At 40.1% G+C, this 20418-nt stretch overlaps 1 protein-coding gene across 4 annotated transcripts in view; it reads left to right on the forward strand.

Annotated features, from left to right (window-relative positions):
• ECPAS (Ecm29 proteasome adaptor and scaffold) overlaps positions 1-20418 on the forward strand; it is a 107105-nt gene that overhangs the window by 58049 nt on the left and 28638 nt on the right. For all 4 annotated transcript variants that reach the window (XM_058672865.1, XM_058672866.1, XM_058672864.1 and 1 more), the window contains 10 exons: positions 3716-3819; positions 5345-5468; positions 6296-6376; positions 8755-8980; positions 9441-9532; positions 10904-11038; positions 11725-11887; positions 12653-12825; positions 14579-14680; positions 17715-17838. In XM_058672865.1, the coding sequence (XP_058528848.1) occupies positions 3716-3819; positions 5345-5468; positions 6296-6376; positions 8755-8980; positions 9441-9532; positions 10904-11038; positions 11725-11887; positions 12653-12825; positions 14579-14680; positions 17715-17838 (1324 nt within the window). The remainder of the gene's footprint in view (positions 1-3715; positions 3820-5344; positions 5469-6295; positions 6377-8754; positions 8981-9440; positions 9533-10903; positions 11039-11724; positions 11888-12652; positions 12826-14578; positions 14681-17714; positions 17839-20418) is intronic.

Consider the following 20418-nt stretch of genomic DNA (forward strand, 5'->3'; position numbering starts at 1 on the left):
TAAAAGAAATACATACATTAGTTCTTTGTACCCTATTTTTTTCATTTAAGTATGTTCATCTTTTTTTTAAGATTTACTTATTTTTTTTGCAAAGTCAGATATATTAGAGGAGGAGAGACAAAGAGGAAGATCTTCTATCTGCTGATTCACTCCCTAAGTGGCCGCATCGGCCAGAGCTGAGCCAATCCAAAGCCAGGAGCCAGGAGCCAGGAGCCTCTTCTGCATCTCCCACATGGGTGCAGGGTCCCAAGGCTTTGGGCCAATCTCTACTGCTTTCCCAGGCCACAAGCAGGGAGCTGAGTGGGAAATGGGGCTGCTAGGATTAGAACCGGCACCCATATGGGATTCCAGTGCTTTTAATGTGAGGACTTTAGCCACTAGGCCACCATGCCGGGCCCTGTACCCTATTTCGATGACATTGGAAAAAAGAATGATGCTTTGGCATAATTAATGTAAAGTGTACCCTGCTGAAGTGAATTGATAGGATTTGTTGAAAGAATTAGGAATGGCTCCACAGGGTGTTTACTTTTTTTTGAAATGTAGGAAGCTTAAATTGTGTATGTGTACATTTAGAAAGTTTGTTATATATGAGAAATCTGATTGTTAAATGCACCTAGTTGGTCATATATAATGCACAAAAAACTTTTAGGCTTATTGGACGTTCATTAGAATAAAATACCTGGACCTGCCTTTCTGGCCTAATGGGTTAAGCCAATGCTTGCGACACAGCACTCCATATGGATGTTGATTCCAGACCTTGTGTTAAACTTCCTGTCCAGCTCGCTGCTAATGTATGTGGTAAAGCAGCAGAGGTTGACCACCACGTGGGAGACTCAGAAGAAGCTCTTGGCTCCTGGTTTGGGCCTGGCACAGCCTCCGGCTTTTTGGTTAATCAGCAGATAGAAGGGGTCTCTGTCTCTCTCTCTCCTCCCTTCCACTTCTTTCTATGTCTTTGTAACTCTGCCTTTCAAATAACTAGACAAATTTTTTTCCTAGAAAAATGAATAGCATACTTAAGATCCCATATTGTCGTGTTTCATAGCAGCTCAGTTCACAAATGCAAAGATATGGAATCGTCATATATAAAGTAAAAAATCAAGTGATGGGGTCAGAGGGGCATTGTGTTGGAGCAAGTTAAGCTTCATCCCATGTCAAAGTGCCAGCTCAAGATGATGTGTATTCTGAGAGAGCAAAGATGATGGCCCACGTACCTGGGTTCCTGCCTGACACCTGGGAGACTTCACTGACTGAGTTCCTGGCTCCTGGCCTGAGGATAGCCCAGCTCTTGCTCTTGTGACAATGTGGAGAGTGAACCAACAAGCAAAGTATCTTTCCATTTCCCTCCCTCTCTGTTACTTTACATTTCAGTTAAATAAATAAATAACTTTGTTTTTAAAGAAAGGAGTCAACCTAGATGTCCCTCAGCTGATGACTAAGTAAAATGTTATGCGTGTGCACACACCCAGGCACATACAGAGACACGCTGGAGTGTTACTCAACCCTAAAAAGAATGAAATCTTGACATTTGCAACAAAATGGGTGAAACTGGAAATCATTGTGCTAAGTGAAATAAACCAAACCCAGAAAGATGAATATCACATTTTCTCTTATTTGTGGAAGCTGATGTATATATAATGAGTTTAAAAATTTGTGTGAATGATGCATCATTTAGTATTTAAGTATTGCTTTACTGAGTCATAATATGCAGATGACAATATACCATTCTCACCTTTTGATTATTGTCATGAAGCTCCCTTTGTGATATTAATACTTGTTTTAAAGAAAATAGTGTGTATATAGGTATATATATAATGTACATATTTATATAATCTATATAACATAGTTATATAAATACAAATATAAAACCATATTTATGTAATATAGTGTATATATAAATGAAGTGAATTCCACAAAATGATGAAAGTTGTTAGATTTTAAAATCAAACAGAAAAAATCACTTAAAATTTTTCTTATAAGGAAGCATGTTTGTAGAAACTGTTTCTCCTCAGACCAAGTCATGTAACATTATCACAAAATGAAAATGGTTTCTTTTTGAAGATTTATGCATTTGAAAGGCAAAGAAGCTGAGAGAGAGAGGAAGGCAGAGAGAGAGTGAGTGAACAAGCGAGCGAGATCTTCAGTTTGCTGGTTCGCTTCAGATGGCTGCAGCAGGTGGGGCTAAGCCAGGCTGAAGTCAGGAACCCAGCACTCCACCCAGCTCTCAGTTGAGGCCCTGGAGCCCAGGTTACCGAACCCTCATTGTGTGTTTTCCCACCTGGCTAGCAGGCAGCTGCCTTGCAGGTAGGGCATCCTGGATTTCAGCCTGCATTTCAACATGGGGTGGAAGTAAGCATGATTTAACCCCCTGCTACAGTTCTGGACTTCAAAACTAGTTTGTTTTCTTTTGATTTTTTCTTATTAGTTTATTTTCCATGCTTTAGTTTTGTAAGTATAGGGACTCCTCCCTTCCCCTCCCCCTTCCGATTTTCCCCCTCCTAAATTTTTTGTCCTTATGAACATGGGTGGCAGAGGGGGTAGTTCTTTAGTAACAGTTAGAAGTTTAACATTCTGCTATTTAAGTGTCTCATGGCATTGTAGGCATAGACAAAGGTAGAAGGTCAATCTCATACTGTCAAGATATGTTTAACTGACTTTTTGAGAATTCTGCTTTCATTTGGCAGTAGAGATGTGTCCTGCACCATATCTTCACTTCTTGGAGAAAACTAATTTGATTTCATAGACAACTTTTAAAGCAATCCAACTTCATTCTCTTTCTAATTGGAAAGGCAAAACAGAGACACGTGAGCTCTTTGCTCTGTTGGTTTGCTCCCTGGATGCTCGGGGTCAGAAACTCCATCTGTGTCTTTCCTAAGGGTGACAGGGCCACTGTTTGATTCCTCTGCAAGTCCTTGGCAGGAAAGTACAGCAGCAGCAGAACAGTGTCCTGGGCCAGGCATTCCCGCGTGAGAGGCTCTTGAATATAGCTCGAGGAATTCTGAACAGCTAGAATACCAGAATAACTGACGTGGTTTATGGTTCTTGGTAATTCTTTCAATCCATGAGTTTGTGGCTGTAGGAGTGATGAGGTAGAAGGTACAGGAGAGCAAATCTTCGGGATCAGTGGGTTCTGAAACCGTTTTTCTGGTTGAATTTTTTGTTTATAGATTATCTAGGCTAATTGAATATTTTTATGTATTTGAAATTTGATTTTGAAACCCATTTTAACTTGGAGCAAATATGAGAACACTGGATGTACTTTGTGCTGTAAGTTTGTAGGGATTCTAAGTAAACTTTATTTGTGTTTGCTTTGGAATGTACGAATTTCACTTACACATGACAGAGTTTGAGAGCTGGGGAGGCTGAGGTAGTGGCCAACATTGGCACAGAGACTGTGGGTCCCAAGGTTTTGGGCTGCAAATGAATATGTACAGAGAGCTGTTCCAGTTACGGTGTTTGTCAGCCCTCTTGCTTTATTTAGGGGACCCTCTAAAAAGGTATTCTTTAGATAGGAGCCACTGCTCACAACTTTTTAAAATAACGTGATTGAAGACCTTGAACTCATGATTTGTCTTGATGTTTTTGGTTTACGCACGTAGTTATTGAAATGTCACATTTTGGATTGTTTACATTTAGAGTGGGTGACTTGACTAAACTGAGTTGCTGGTAGTTGACTTATTCTTCCCTTGTGGGGGGTCTGTGTTGATGTTTCAAACAGCCTGAAGTTCAAGTTCGGCAGGTGGCTGTGAAATTTGCCAGCACAGTGTTTCCCTCAGATCATATACCTTCCAGATACTTACTCCTACTTGCTGCTGGAGATCCGTAAGTTTCCAGATGTGGTCCTTTGAGTTTGGATTCAGTTTTAATTTGTTTGAAAATGATAGAAATTGGTATTGCTTGTAATTCAGACACAATTTTTAAAATCGTTGTAAGTTTGACCTTTACGAATATAGACTTCTAATCATATGCCTGTTGATATAGTTACATACATATTTGTGTAGTATATAGGCGTAACTTGTGATACAAGAAAATGTATATGAGATGGCCAGGTATAAATAAAGCACATTATGTGATTTTTATTTGTAATATATATTTAAACCTGCTGTAAGAAAAAGGAATACAGTTGGCTGATTGATATGCATATTTTAATAGTTCATTGAGTCTATGTCTTTATATCTAATAAACTAAGATTTAGTGAGATGTATGTTTAATTTATATTGATGAATTATATTCCCTTATTTTCTTGATTATATGATGTATGTTTAATGATTCCAAAATTGGAGCATGTTTTTAAAAGCTATATAAAGTATATAGGAACATATTAAAACAATTTTTTGCTTTTATGGTAATAATGTCAAGATCTTGAAGAATGTAAGATATTTGATAACATTAAACCGTCATTGCAGTGAATATTTAGAGAGGAATCTCAAGTGAGATTCATGTATATTTCTCCTTCTTTGTTATCACAAAGTGTTATGTTGGAAGATAAAAAGCCTCATTTATGCTGAGGAATGGCTTGCAGGAGATTATGTGTTCATTGGTGATTTGCATATCCTTACTTATCAACTTGTCTGTTCTGTTCCTAAAAAATGAGAATTCCTTGATTACAGTTTTGACTAGTCTAGTTGACCCAAAGGCATGTCCCTGATAGCCTTTTTTTTCTCTGTAATTTGTATATATTTTGCTGTGATTGTTCTGGGATTTTAGTAGGTTAGCGCAGGTTATTTTTAGGTTTCAACTTTTCACTTCTAATCTCAGGTTCTGTTTGTCACACAGCTGCATTTAGGTTTGGTGAAAGTGGCTTTAAATTGTTCAGCTGGATTCTGGAGTTCTGCCATTTCTCACTTTTCTCCAGTAGTGTCCCAACCCTTGTTAGATACCACAGGGCCTGGTGGCCTGGCTGTCGGGAGTTCAGCAAAGCTTGTAACCATTGCACTTGAGCTCTAGGTGCTAAGAATTGTTTTCGCTTACAAAGTCCAACGAGAAATAGAACTAAATCAGTAGTTTTTCTTCTGAAGTTAAAGGGAAATTCTCTCTGACAGTCTGAGATTTCTGCATTAATCCTGTCATTTTGCCTGTCGTTGTGTTAGGAAAGCTAGACTGGGTCAGAGTCAATTGAAGTAAAAAAGCAAACAAGTCTTCAAATACCTTGAAATTTCCAAAAAGTCGTTTCTTTAAAAATGCATTTTTAAATTCTTGGTTCAGACAACCAAGTGAATATTAAGGTGTTTTCTCAGAACTTGAATTGTCAGATAGATTAGTATTCTTACTCTTCAAATGATCATTCTCTCATTGGTGAAGTGTTCTATTTATTTATTTGTTTATTTTTTCTTTCTTTCTCTGAAAGACGAGAAGAAGTTCATGGAGAAGCACAACGAGTGCTAAGGTGTCTTCCTGGAAGAAACAAGAAGGAGGGTCCTGCTAAGCACATGCCTTCTTTCCCAGAAATGGTCTATTATATCCAAGAAAAGGTATAGCCCCTTACTGCAGATACTGGGTTATGGGTTGTGAAAATAAAACCAAGCATTTCAATAACTAATAACATAATCACTAAAGAATGAAAAAGTTTATAGTGGTGGTTATGTTTACAATATGAAGGAGATTCAAAGTGAGAAGAAAAGTACAATTTTATATGTTGCCTAAATCTGAATTCCTTACTATTTCTTTCTTTCTTTCTATATGACATGCCTAAAGATACATGCCTTTGTGTTTTTTTGGGCACTATTTAGGTTGTCATAAGTTTGGATGTTTTCCATAAGAGTATCCCATACTGGTTTTTTATGTTTTGCTTCTACAGTGTTTTCTTGTGGCAGGTTAGCATGTGGGTAGTCAGACTCTCAGCCAGCTGATGCTTGCCTCCTTTTCATCATCAGGGCTGGTTTTACCTTTGTCGGGGATCTTTGTTGCATTTTGTGTTGGTTGCCTTGTTGGAGCCGGAGGTCGGTCAGAGCAGCCACGGCCTCTTCCTGACCACAGTCCTGTTTGTGCTCCAAAGGTGTCCTCACTATTACTTTTCCTCTTACATCTGTTATGAAAATAATTGGATACAGTGACCTGGGGTGACTGTGTCCGTAAATGTCTGCAGTAGCTGTATTCTTTCTTAACAAGCCATTAAAATGTAAGAAAAAGGCAGTATTCCTGTCCTGGGTGTGAGGTACATACATACTCACCAGGATTAATGGTGGAATGTTTTCATTAGAAAGAACAACAAACATTGGACAGTTATGTAACCAGGAAAGTTGAGTAAGGGCCCCTGTCTTCGATTTTACGATAATTGTGTGTTTTTTGGTCTTATTAGGCTTCCCACCGGATGAAAACTCCAGTCAAGTACATGACTGGGACTACTGTCCTCCCATTTAACCCAGCAGCCTTTGGAGAGGTAGGCCTTTGATAGATTGTTATTTGCTTCTTGGAAAGCAGAGATGTCTGTGATAGAAATGTGTGCCTGTTTGTTTTAGGTGAACCCATGTTGTGGTATCACTGTTTACCAGGTTATTCGTTTTAAAAAAATACTAATTGGTATTACATGGTGGAGTCTATATGTTTGTCAGATTCTGCATTGATTATCATTAGATTTTAGGCTGAGTGACAGAGGGGAGGGTGGGAAGGAGAGAGAGAGATAAGGAGGGAAAAAGAGAGGGACAGGTATTGTGGCTGTTCATTGGGCTAATCCTTCACCCTGTGGTGCCAGCATCCATATGGGCACCAGTTCATGTCCCAGCTGTTCTACTTCTAATCCAGCTTTCTGCTTACATTCTGGGAAAGCTACGCATAGAATGGCCTAAGTCGATGGGCTCTGCTCCCATGTGGGAGATCTAGAAGCAGCTCCTGATTCCCAGCTTCAAATCAGTTCATCTGTCTGTTGTGGCCATTTGGGGAGCGACTGATGGTTGGAAGATCTTTTCTCCTCTCTGTACATCTGCCTTTCAAATAAAAATAAATAAGAGAGAACAAGAGACAAAGATAGCAAGGAAGGGACAGGTGTCTTTCATCCACTGATTTATTCCCTGACTGACCACAACAATCAGACCTGGACCAAGCTGAATCTAGGAGTTGGGAGCCTTTTTCATGGGATGACCAATTGTTAGGGCCTTCCGTTGCTTCCCCAGCACATTAACAGAGAGCCGGATTCTTCAGAGTGGCTGGAACCATACACTGACAGACCTATGTAAGTGGTGGATTAACCTGCTGGTTTTTGCAGCAAGTTCAGTTTGTTGGTTGGTAGACTTAGTTTGAAGGTTGGAGAGGGTTATTTGATATCGTTTGTAGAAAATAAATTGTAAGATATTCTTGTACGCAGTATTCTTGACTCAGAATAATGATAGTAAGTTGTGCCTATCCTTTTTAGCTACCAAGGAAGGACTTTACAGAGAACTCCATGTCAGCAAGTTTATTATTATTATTTTTAAAAGGAATTCTGTCTGTTCTTCTGTAAATGATTTGAACCACTCCTTTTTAAAGTTCTTGTTGTCAGTGGTCATGGAGCAACTAGGATTCTGTAGGAAGAGGCCATTTGCTCTACATTTCTGAACTGTGTATGTGGGTGCGTACCTGTGCACACGGTGTAATTTTTAGACTTCAGAAAACTGAGTTTGCATTTTACTCCAACCAGACTCCATTTAGGAACTTCCTGAATTTGTGAAAGCTTATTGTGTAAATTTTTTCATTAAGGTGGTTTAGTTAACATCTCTCTTTTTAACAGATTATTTGTTTTTGAAAGAGCTACCAAGGTAGAGAAATCTTCCACGTGCTGGTTCACTCCCCAACTGGCAGCAGTGGCCAGCACCAATCTGAAGCCAGGCGTCAGGACCTTCATTCAGGTCTCCTTCTGAGACCAGGGGCCCAAACACCTGGGTCATCCTCTGCTGGTTTTCTCAGGCTGTTTCTAAGGAGTAGAAGTGGAGCAGCCAGGACTCCAATCTTGAAATGGCACCCATGCTAGCACCACAGGCAGCATCTTTACATGCTAAATCACAAAATGCTGGCTCATATTAATATATGGAGTCTTATTTTTCGGCTTTCATGAGGCTTGGGATAGCTTTAGGAAGGTCGATGAAAGATGAAAACTTGAAATTGGGGCTGGCACTGTGGCTTAGTGAGTAATCTGCAGCACTGATGTGCTGGTTTGAGTTGAGACTGCTCTACCCCCCCCTTTTATTTTAACGATTTGTTTGTTTTTATTAGAAAGGCAGATTTAGAGCGAAGAGAGACAGAAGGGGAAAGATCTTTTATCCACTGGTTCATTCCCCCAAATGCCTGCAACTGCTAGTTCTGAGCTGGTCCAAAGCCAGAAGCTAGGGCTTTTCCCACATCTTCCACATGGATGCATGGTCCTAAGGACTTGGGCCATCCTCCACAGGAGTAGATGATACAACCCACACCCAAATGGGTTACTAGAACCTGAAGGTAGATTAGTCTGTTGAGCCTCAGCACCAGCCCCTCTAATTCTTTTCTAATGCACCTGGGTTAACAGTGGAGGATGGCTCAAATCCTAGGGACCCTACGCTAATCTGGGAGACTTGGAAGTAGTGCCTGGATTCTGATTTCAGGCCTCCCTGGTTCAACTGTTATGGCTATTTGGGGAGTGAACCAGTGATTGGGATATCTTTTCTCTGTGTCTCCCCCTCTTTAATTCTGCCTTTCCAATAAAATAAAATAAGTCTTAAAAAAAGAGACATGAACATTATTAATTTGAAGAGTCTGTTCTTTTTTAACTTTGGGAAAACTTATCTGGTATTCCTCTTCTTTCTGTTTCAGATCGTTCTGTACTTGCGCATGTGTCTAGCTCACAGTGCTGGAGTGGTGCCCACCTCTCAGAGTTTGGCTGACATGCAAGATCATGCCCCGGCTATTGGACGTTATATACGGACTCTAATGTCAAGCAGCCAGGGCACAGCCTCATCATCTTCTAATAAGGGTGGAGAAACCAACCCTGTTCAGATCTACATCAGCCTGCTTCAGCAGCTGTTAGCAGGTGTTGGAGGTAGGACGTCCTGATGCTACGGAGTGATACTGAAGCATTAAGTAAAAGTGTAATTTAAAAAAAAATAATTTTATACTTAGCTAAGAGCAAAATATTCACTGCTTTCACTAATGTAACTGAACACTCATCTTCATTTTTTTTTTGAAAATAATCCAGCCTTAATACACTGCTTCTGTTTTCAGAAAGAAATGCTACCAATAGATAATGCATTTTTACTTGGAAAGTGGGTGTGGGGAACAGGACATCCCTTTTTATAGATAACTAATCTGTAAATGTGTTTCTGAATCACATGCTGTAATTTTTTTTTTGATAGAATGTGGTATAAGTAGTGGGCTCATACTTCTACTGCCTATAGGTTTACTGCTAAACCATAGCTTCATATTATAAAGGAATTTAGTGTTCCCTTTAAATGTCAGTTACTTTTCTTGAAACTTAAAATGGTTCCTACATTCTTTTGTAGGTTTGCCAGTCATGTACTGTCTGTTGGAAGCTGTGTCAGTGTATCCAGAAAAGTTGGCTGCCAAATTTGTTGACAAAACAGAATGGATCAAGGTAAGCCCTGTGGCTGTTGATTTCTCCTGGACTATGAGTATTTCAGACTTTAACCTCAGGATTACTTCTTGCCTAAGTTGCCCTTGGTTATAAATATTTTTGAAAAGAAGGCAGTAGATTTGCATGTTAAATATAAAATATACTCAAATTCTACCAATATCTTCCAGTTTTCACCCTGACAGTGTAGGTCCTAGAGCTTACTTATGCCTACACACTTTAAACCGTTTTTCTCCCTGCTCATCCTATTTTGTATCTTGTTCCTCTATCACTCTGAAGAGGACATCCTCTTTCACAGCATAGTAAACATTTCCTCTGTATGAAAGCACCAGAATTTACTGGTGCCCATTTAGGGTGCTTCCAGCCTGCTGGGATGAATAGGAAAGGTCTGTCATGTTGTTTATTAGGAAGTATGTTTTCAAAATGAGTTTCCCAGAAGTGGAATTGTTTGATCATGGGGTATTTGTGTTTCTAATAATTTCAATAGATAATGCTACACTCTGCATGTTGTTGGTGGGACCAGTTTATAAGTCTACCAGCCATATATGTGAATATTCTTGTTCTATAATTGCACCAAATGGCTGCCAGCCTTAGATTAAATTGCCAGATGGTCAATTAAATCTCAGTTTCAGATCAGTAGTGATTAGTTTGTGCTTAAATAATGCTGTTCTTTTTGGGAAACAGTTTGAATTATAGCAAAATATACAGATTGCATGTTTAAGAGTAAAAACATGAATGTAATTTGCCAGGTTGTGAGTTTTGCACTTTTCTGGAAAATCTGGTCTCATGAAATTGCTTGTAGTTTCAGAAGGGTTTAATCTTTATGTGTATTTACGGATTTTAAGTATATTAGTGCATTTTGAGTCTTGATCTTTTAGATCAGAGATATTGTACCATTGTCCACGGGCCAAATACAGCCTGCCAGCTGAAAGTGTTTTTTTACAATTTTAACCAGGAGAAAAAAGATCAAGACAACATTTGATGACATGTGAAATTAACAGTGTCATGATGTTGTATTGGAACACAGCCACACTGACTGGCTTGTCTGTTGGCCTTCGCTGCTGCTGTATCATACAGCAGTGGCAGGCCTGGTCTAATCGGCCTAATGATTTCAAAGCTTACTGGGTCCTTTATAGAAATGTCTGTTGACCTCTGTTCTACTTCAGCTGTGTTTTATTTCACCTGTCCAGTACTTAAAATGAACTTGATTTTGGTATTTATTTTAGCTTTCATTTAATTTTGGAAACAGTTTGTAGTGTTCTTTTCCCACAGATACTAATAGATTGGACTTTATAGTATGTGTTTAATTTTTAATGTTAGATGTCAGCAGAAGGTTACATAACATGGTTGTATTTCTTTTTCTGTACTGCTCAGAGTCTGATGAATAGCAGTAAAGAAGAAATGCGTGAGCTGGCAGCATTGTTTTATTCTGTGGTGGTATCAACAGTGTCGGGGAATGAGCTGAAGTCAATGATAGAACAGCTTATAAAGACTACAAAAGATAATCACGTATGTTAACCAGATTTGTCCTCCTTTTTTCATGGGAAATAGTATGGGTTTACCACAGTATCTAGCCTACTTTCAGTTTTTGTTTTTTCATTTGTCCTTGCTTTTATTATTGTACAGATTAAGTGAGATGAACATTGATTCAGTCAGTTGATTTAGCAAATTTGAGAGTACTTTCGTTGAAGTATTAGAAACACTGTGAGTAGTAAATCTGTCAGAATCTCATACTGCCTGCTACTAGGACATGTTAGCTTGTTTTGTTCTTCTATGTCTGTAGTTTATCATTGAGCCTGTTTTCAGGTAGTTTATTGGTTCCCTAGTGTTTGGGAGTTTAGCATTAGAAATAAAATCTGATTGTGTCTTGCGGGCAATTGAGAGCGAGTTTGGAATTTATGATCTACAGTCGTGGAGTCTGTAAAGCTGGAAGAAAGCATGCAGGAAGGTCACCTGGTGTGGAGTTGGAGTGGGCTGGGATTAGGGCATGTACATCTGGATGTGCCTCAGGATTCAGCCTGACTTCTCAGAGTTCTCCGTGTTAGAAACTCCGTTTCTCTTGTTCCCTAAACTTGACTGATTAAGATCTCATGGATCTTCAGATGATCACCTTGTTATTTGGTCTTTATATTTTATGAGAGAGATTGTAATACATAGTTATTTCAAGATATTTACTATTATGTTGTTAAACTTAGAGCCCAGAAATACAGCATGGATCCTTGCTTGCATTGGGATTCACGGTGGGAAGATACCTGGCAAAAAAGAAAATGAGAATGGCAGAGCAAGAAGGCCTCGGAACAGACGCTGAAATGCTGCCGGAGCAGGAGGAGCTCATTCGGAGTGCCACAGAGACCATAGGTAACCATAGTGTATGCTGACCCAGATTTGCAACTTTTGAATTCAGTTATATTTTAATTTCTTTTCGCAGCATTGTGCTCTCAACATACAAATTTTTGTTTGTTTCACAAAACCTTGTTTATTTGATGTTAAATTCTGTGTTTTTAATGATGAAAATTTTTCCCATGCATTTTGCTCTACATGTTTCTGTGCAAATCATGATTCTGTTATCGCAGAAAGTTTTTTTTTTTAACGATCTGTTTGTTTTATTTGAAATACAGAATTACAAATGGAAAGAGAGAGGGAGGAAGAGAGAGAGATTGAGACAGTAAGACAGACAATTTGCTTCTCTGGTTTGCTCTCCAAATAACTTCAATGGCTGCAGTGGCTGAGGCTGGACCAGGGCAAAACAAAGAGCCAAGAGTTTCCTCCAAGTCTCCCACTTGGATGAGGAGCCCGAGCACTTGGGCTCTCTTCTGCTTCTTTTCTAGGCACTTTAGTAGGGAGCTGGGTCAGAATTGGAGCAGGTGGGACTCAAACCAGCATCCATGTGGGATGCTGGTGCCACAGCACTGGCCCTGGAAACGTAAACATTCATAGACACTACTGTAAAACCTGTTGCCACAGAGTTTTATGACTAAATGATTTTTGACATTTGTAAACCAGAAGATACTACAGTCTTTGATTTTATTTTGCTATCTTTGAAATGTTTCTTGGCACATTGCTGGTGCTTGGATCAGAAGGTTAATGGTATATTCTCTCTGTTGTGTCTAACTTTGTTCACAGGCTCATTTTTGGATAGTGCGTCGCCACTGCTGGTGATTGCTGCCTGTACAGCCCTGGGTGAGATCGGAAGGAATGGTCCACTCCCGGTCCCCAGTGAGGGACCTGGCTTTACCAAGCTGCGTCTTGTGGAAAGTTTGCTTAGCAGAATTCCTTCCAGTAAAGAAACAAATAAGGCAAGCACCTTCTGTTTTCCTTCTCTTCTGGAGTTCCATGTTTCTATTCACAGACATGTAATGAATAAAGCCAAATTGTAGTGAGGATAATTGTAGCTAGAGGAAGGATTTAATGCATAAAAAAGAATGTTAGTGTATAGTTAGGAATTATTTTTTCTTAAGTTTTTTTTTTTTTTTTTTTTTTATCAGAAAGGCAGATATACAGAGAGAAGGAGAGACAGAGAGAAAGATCTTCCATCTGCTGGTTCACTCCCCAAGTGGCCACAATGGCCGGAACTGAGCCAATCCGCAGCCAGGAGCCAGAAACTTCTTCCAGGTCTCCCATGTGGGTGCAGGGTCCCAAAGCTTTGGGCCGTCCTCTACTGCTTTCTCAGACCACAAGCAGGGAGCTGGATGGGAAGTGGAGCAGCTGGGACACAAACTTGCACCTATATCGGATTCCAGCTCATGCAAGGCGAGGCTTTAGCCACTAGGCTGTTGTGCTTGGCCTAGGAATTATTTTTGTACAAACATTGTGTATCTAGGTTTTGACCCAAGTATTTTGTTCTGACATTGGAAGTTTCTAAGGATTTGAGTGAAGTACCTAATTAAAGATTTTTTTTTCTACCCTGTATAGAAAGTGGCTAATACAATGTTTTTTAAAATCTTTAACTAAATTTTAACCTCCTATAATTAGTTTGGTTTTAAGAAGTCTGGATATTAGTAAACAGTTGGAATAATTTAAGTGGAAAGGCATCAGTAGTGTTTCAGTTTGTTTTTTTTTTTTTTTAGATTTATTTATTTTATTACAAAGTCAGATATACAGAGAGGAGGAGAGACAGAGAGGAAGATCTTCCGTCTGATGATTCACTCCCCAAGTGAGCCGTAACGGCTGGTGCTGCGCTGATCCGAAGCTGGGAACCAGGAACCTCCTTCAGGTCTCCCACACGGGTGCAGTGTCCCAAAGCTTTGGGCCGTCCTTGACTGCTTTCCCAGGCCACAAGCAGGGAGCTGGATGGGAAGTGGAGCTGCTGGGATTAGAACCGGCGCCCATATGGGATCCCGGGGCTTTCAAGGCGAGGACTTTAGCCGCTAGGCCACGCCGCCAGGCCCATTTTTCAGTTCTGAAATACATATTTTCATAGACTTAGATTTACTCTGTGGTCAGAGTAGCTTAGTGTAGGAGTATGACTTAATGAGCAGAAGAATCAGCTTACAATAAGAAACATTTTATTGTTGATGTAGCTATTATTTAAAACTGAAATGTCATATGGTGTAGTTTTTATTAGCTATTAGTGACTAATTAATCATTATCAACTGTTATCCAGCAGCTGTAATGTTCCAGGAAGTTTGCTTTGTTATTTTCCCTGTGTTCATTAATTGAAGCTTCCAAAAATTCTAGTGAAGGAGGAGGCATGGTTGCCCCCTACAGGTGAGGTAGCATGTGGAAAGAGTCCCGGAGAGGTGACATAAGTTGCCTGGGGATACGTGCTTGTATGGCAGTTGTTGAGATGTGATTTGTTATGGGTCCTCCCGACCAGGAACTCATTTTTCTGTTAAGGTTTTAAGAGGTAATAACCTTATAGGCTTTCTGCTTTCTTTTGAGGCTGTTGATCCCTACTGCTCTCAAACCGTACTGGTCTAATGCCTTAGAGACATGGTGCTGTAGAAAAAAAAAAGCATGCGTTGGTGCACTGGTAGAGACTGCCCTTGTCTGTCATTTCCCTTTGGAAGCAGTGTTCTGTAATAAAGCTGTTAACCTGTGTTCTTCCAGATGAAGGAGCGGGCAATCCAAACACTGGGATATTTTCCAGTCGGAGATGGAGATTTTCCTCACCAGAAACTGCTGCTGCAAGGGCTGATGGATTCCGTGGAGGTAGTTATTGTTGTCTGATTGTCACTCATTTAAACAAATGACGTTTTTTAGTTACCGTTTTGCATGCTGTGATTTTGTTTCTAAAGTTATTTTGATTTGCTTGAAAGGCAGAGGGAGTGACAGAGGCAGAGGGAGGTCTTCACCTGCCAGTTTATTCCCCACATGCCCACAACAGCTGGAGCTGGACCAGCTCAACGCAGGACCTGAAACTCAGTCTGGATCTCACTCTCGGTGGGCAGGGACCCAGCTATGTAAGCTGTCTCTCAGGGTGCACGTTAGTAGGCACTGAAATGGGAGCAGAACCAGGACCCAAACCCAGGCACTGTGCTGTTTGATGCAGACATCCTAAGCAGCATCTTCACTTCTCCAGCGAACTCTTACCGTGCTGTTAGGTTTTTAATTAAAAAGTTTGGCTGTGTGTTGAGCCGCTTCTCGGGTTGTTGCTGTGCTCTTTGAAAAAAGCCAGCCCTGCTTTTCCAAAGACAGTAAATTCTTTAAGGATTTATGCCGTCACAGCTTCCATTCTTCTTCATAGTGTTCATCATAGTTTATAATTGGCTGCTGGATTTGTGACAGTCCCATTTGCTCACCAACATAAAGCAGGCGCCTTGCAGTATGATTGGTCGTGGTGAGACCTGACTAAATGTTGATAGAGGCAGTGAATAAAGTGTCATTTGCGTGGAAGGGAGTGTACACACGAGGGTGTATAATTTTGTCAGCGTTAGGTTAGTACAGGACTTTTGTAGGGGAGGTTGCCATCGGGCTTTTACAAATGAAGAGAGGAGAGGGTAGAGACTAAGAAATGAGTCAGCTGAGGAAGATACCAACGGGTGTTGGAATTCAGGCCTCTGGAGTCTTGAATCAGTAATTTATAAGGACATTTTTTTGGAAGGGGGTAGATAATTATGTATGTATCAGTTTCTCCCTAGATGTTATTATAACTGCTTGGGAAAATTCATGTGTGTGTGTGTTTAATCACTTTCATTTTAAAAATCATTCTCTGTTTAAATAAATGAAGACTTGTCTGGATTCTTAACTTTAAAAAAAATTATTTTTATTTGAAAGGCAGATTTTACAGAGAGAGAGAGAAGCTGGGTTGGAAATGGAGCAGCTGGGACAGGAACTGGCCTTATGGGATGTAGCACCACAGTGTGGAGCATTAGCTTGCTGCACAATCCTTCCAGCCTTGATTCTTAACCTTTAATTGTCCTATTTTTAAGGATTTAAAAACACATGAAAAAACTAGGACTAGGGAAATAAATGGAGAGAATAATGATTAATTTAAAAAGCTTGAATCAGAGAAGCACCATATCTTCTGTTAACTAGCATAAAATTCTAATGTCTTTTTTTTTAAGGTTTTTATTATGGAATATTTTAAACATAGGCAGAAATAGAATAATAATGACATGAATCTCCATGTGCCTGTTTCATTTTACCTATTGACTCTACTGTTTATTTCTGGAATAGTTAGAGTCAGGTCTGGATCCATTATCATCCATAAATAGAGTTGCAAAGTTCTGTTTTTGTTTTCAGTGCCAGTTGTGTCATTAACAACAGATAACCTAGGTGACAGCAGGCACCTGAAGTGGATCCCTGTGTGGAAACAGCCCTTCTTGGAGCTGTCAGGAGAGATGCTGACCAGGGAAACTGTGGGATAAAAGCCCTCCTCTTTTCCCCTGTGGAGAGCCTGTGGCATTAGCAGCTATTGCCTCGGGAAGCAACCAGCTAACCTGCCGGAGCAGCTGGCTGGTTGAAAGTAGGTGTGGCTAAACTCTACGGTATGCGTTGTATTGTCTCTGTTGCCACGTCTCTCGTTTGCTCTCTTTTTTTTTTTAATTTTTTAATTTAATTTTTTTTTAAAGATTTATTTTTATTACAAAGTCAGATATACACAGAGGAGGAGAGACAGAGAGGAAGATCTTCCATCTGATGATTCACTCCCCAAGTGAGCCACAACGGGCCGGTGTGTGCCGATCCGATGCTTGGAACCAGGAACCTCTTCCAGGTCTCCCACGCGGGTGCAGTGTCCCAATGCATTGGGCCGTCCTTGACTGCCTTCCCAGGCCACAAGCAGGGAGCTGGATGGGAAGTGGAGCTGCTGGGATTAGAACTGGCGTCCATATGGGATCCCGGGGCGTTCAAGGCGAGGACTTTAGCCGCTAGGCCACGCCGCCGGGCCCGGCGGCGTGGCCTAGCGGCTAAAGTCCTCGTTTGCTCTCTTATTCATTCCCTGCTTCTCCCTCTAATTCTTTGATTTCTTCCATTTCGCAGTGAATAAGGCAAGACCAATTTTATATTGGGTCAGGCAGATCAGTGATTTGTACATAATTAGGAAGCATGCCAAAATTTCTAAATCACTTTCTAAAATACGAGTATGAGGTATATAGCAGTTTTTGGCCTTTAGCTTTTGAAACAGTTTTAGAATTACTGTCAGACTATAAGGACACATTATTTTGTATTTTTTTTATTTAGCATTTAGCATTTTACATTTGATTTACATTGTTTTTCTCTGAAGCATTTGAAAGTAACTTGCAAACATAATCTAAGAGTGTAAGGAGTTAATAAATTAATAAATAAGTATAAAATATAGCTATTACATACTGTGTAAGTCTTAAATCAGGCATACCTACAGCTTGGTGAAATAGGTAGTGAGTGTTTTACAAAGAGAATTGTTAAGGCTCAGAGAAATTTAGGTAAGAGTTTGACATTGAGAATGAGTGAGAACACACACATGCTAACATTTGCTCTGATGGAGGCCAGTGTCTTCCAGACAGACCCTATGGGATGTTTACAAAGTGGTCCTTTACTGAGGAACAGAAAGTCAGTAAAGAGTTGGAAAAATATGTTCAATTACTGCATTCTCTGTTCCCATCACCCAACTAGCTGGAATCAAGCCAGACAAAAGTGAAAATCAGCATGCGAAGAAACAAGATAATTAAGCTGTCTTTCTGTTTAAAGAAAAAAAAAAGAAAGGAAAAAAATGCTGTTTTTGAGTGTTCTGTTTCATTCATGGCTTTTGGTTCTTTCATTGCAGGCCAAACAGATAGAACTCCAGTTCACAGTTGGTGAAGCCATTACCAGTGCTGCGATTGGAACTAGTTCGGTGGCTGCCCGAGATGCCTGGCTTGTGACTGAAGAGGAATACACTCCTCCTGCTGGTACCAAATACTCAGCTGCCATCACCAGTAACACCTCTCCGTGCTCTTCGTTGCACTTGAAGCAGAGCAGCAGCAGTAGCAGCACACACACATATACGCACTCATATCTGTTATTTACTCTTTTTCAAAAATCTCTGTTTTACCAGTTTGATTCAGTCAAGAAAAATAGTTGATTAAAGATAATGAGGCTGAAATGAGAACGTTTATTTTCATTTGGCAGAGATGGTAGGCATGGGTCACTGTAATATTGTGGTCTCGGGTATTTACCCAGTTTTAGAATTCAGGATATATAGTAGTTTCCAAGTTATAGTTCTTCCTTATTTTTTATATGTAATTGCCCTTTAGTGTCTTCTCCTAGGGATCCACCATCCTGAAGGGATAGTGGCTCCAGTGACAGCATAGTGGGAGAGGCATATGGGTTCTGATCATCTCATAGAGGTAACTGTAGTTTCAGAAATTTAATGACTTAATTTGAATTTGGATTTGAAGATATTGTACTGTGCTTTAACCAGAATTTTGTTTTAAAGTTTTAAGCAAAGTTTTAAAACTTTAAAACAAAATTCACTAAGTTTTTAATATTTTATTTTCTTATTGGACAAAAAGGATTGTGTCCTCTTCGTAATCATTCCCTTCTGAATTTTTTTTATTCATGAATACAATAATTACTGCGCACAGTGTTGTAGTTAACATTTAATACTGTAATGACATGTTTGTCTTACTAATTCTTTAGCTGCCATAAATAGATTTAAGGGTAAAACACACTATTGCTTATACTCTAGTTAGAAGAACTACAGGTTAATGGGAGCTGATTCAGAGTCAGTTTTCTGTTTCTCTAAGAAAGTTTTTGAGGAAGGAAGGAATTTGTATGAAAGGAAGATGCTCCTCAAAGAGGCTAAGTGATTATTTAAAGAAAGCGACCACACTTGAAGTAGTAATCCTCCGTTCACATGTCAGAGGCAACATCAGAGGCCCGGCAGAAGTAGGACTTGCCCTAGCGAGTGGATTTGCTGTAAGAGTCCATGGGTGTTTGCATAGTCATTTAGCAAATAATGAATAATAGGTATATAGGCTAGTCTTCCTATTTAGGACCGACCTTCTGTGGGACCTTCAGCTCGTGTTGGAAGGTTGAATCCTGTTTGGCTTTTTATTCATCCAGAAGAGTCCCACATTTCCATTGAATATTGAGACTCTTTTGTCTTTGTTTAGAAAAAGGAAAACTGAAAATATTGTGGAAAAAGAGAGTGATGCTAAATCTTTGGGCTGGTTTTTAGTTGTGCGTGTTTTACATGTCATTCTCTTTGAGTGCTGTTCACATTTGTGGTTGTTACCTTTTGCAGTGTGCAGTGTTATTAATTTTAAGATTTACTTACTTTGAAAGGGTTAGAAGGAGGGAGAGAGGAAAATGGAGAGAGAAAGGGTTGGAAGAGAGAGAGCTCTTCCATCTGCTGATTCATGCCCATATGACTGCAGTATCCAGGTCTGTGCCATACTGAAGCCAGGAGCTTCTGGGTCTCCCACACAGGTGGCAGATGCACAAACACTTGAATCTTCTTCCGCTGCCTTTCCCAGGCTTTTAGCAGAGGCTGGATTGGAAGTGGAACAGCCGGGACAAGAACTGTCATCTATATGGGATGCCAGTGGGACAGGTAGCAACTTCACACGCTATGCCATAGCAGCTTGAACAGTGTGCCTATCTTGCTGTGAATAGGAAGACCAGCATTTGAGAAACCAGTCAGGGCCTAGGTCTTGGCCGTCTTGTAGCATGTGACCAGTGGGACTTGTGGGGGACCCAGTAGAGGCTTGTTAATTTGATAATTATAGTTGACCAGATGATAGACCTGTAGATGCCCCCCTTTATGGTTTTGGAAAAGTAAACAAAAGGATTCTGCCTAACTCTGTTAACTAGAGTGTGACTGGGGTAATGGAGGTGGATTGACTGTGCAGACTGCAGGTAGATCAGTTGAGAGTCAAGAAGTGATCTCCGGCCTTAGCAACAGGAAGGTAATTAACTGGTATGAGTATTTGCTGTGGAACAGAAAGGGTAAAAGGCAGTTCAAGAAAAGCTGGAGAGAGCTTGTCTGTAGTATAAGCAGGTATTGGAGGAACGTAGTGGGAAGTTGTCGGTCTCTGTTGGAGGAGGGAGATTTTTGCCCCACCAGGAACTGGTAACATGTAGATGCTGGGAAGGTGGAAGGTGCTGGTCTCTCACAAGAGGGAGCAAGGGTGGCTGAGCACTCTGTAGCATCCAACCAGGCCCACAACAGAATCATCTAGCCCAAATGTCAGTCCTTCTGAGGCTAGGAAACTCTGAAGTCCCAATGGAAAGGAGAACTGTGGAATGGCAGATGCGAAAAGAAAGTGAAATAAAAAGATCTAGTTGCTTTTAGATAGAAAATGTGGTCTAGTAGAGACAGAAACTTGTAGTGAATGAGAGAGTGGGCTGATTTTCATTCTAGGAAACTGAAGTTACCCAATACCTTTGATAGTTTATTTAGCTTATATTAGATTCTAAGTGGATAGTTACTGATTCCTTCAACAGTTTTTTTTAACACCCTAGTCATTTGGACTTTAATATGTTAT

This window comes from Ochotona princeps, chromosome 14 (genome assembly GCF_030435755.1).
Source record: "Ochotona princeps isolate mOchPri1 chromosome 14, mOchPri1.hap1, whole genome shotgun sequence".
In the NCBI taxonomy this organism is placed as follows: domain Eukaryota; kingdom Metazoa; phylum Chordata; class Mammalia; order Lagomorpha; family Ochotonidae; genus Ochotona; species Ochotona princeps.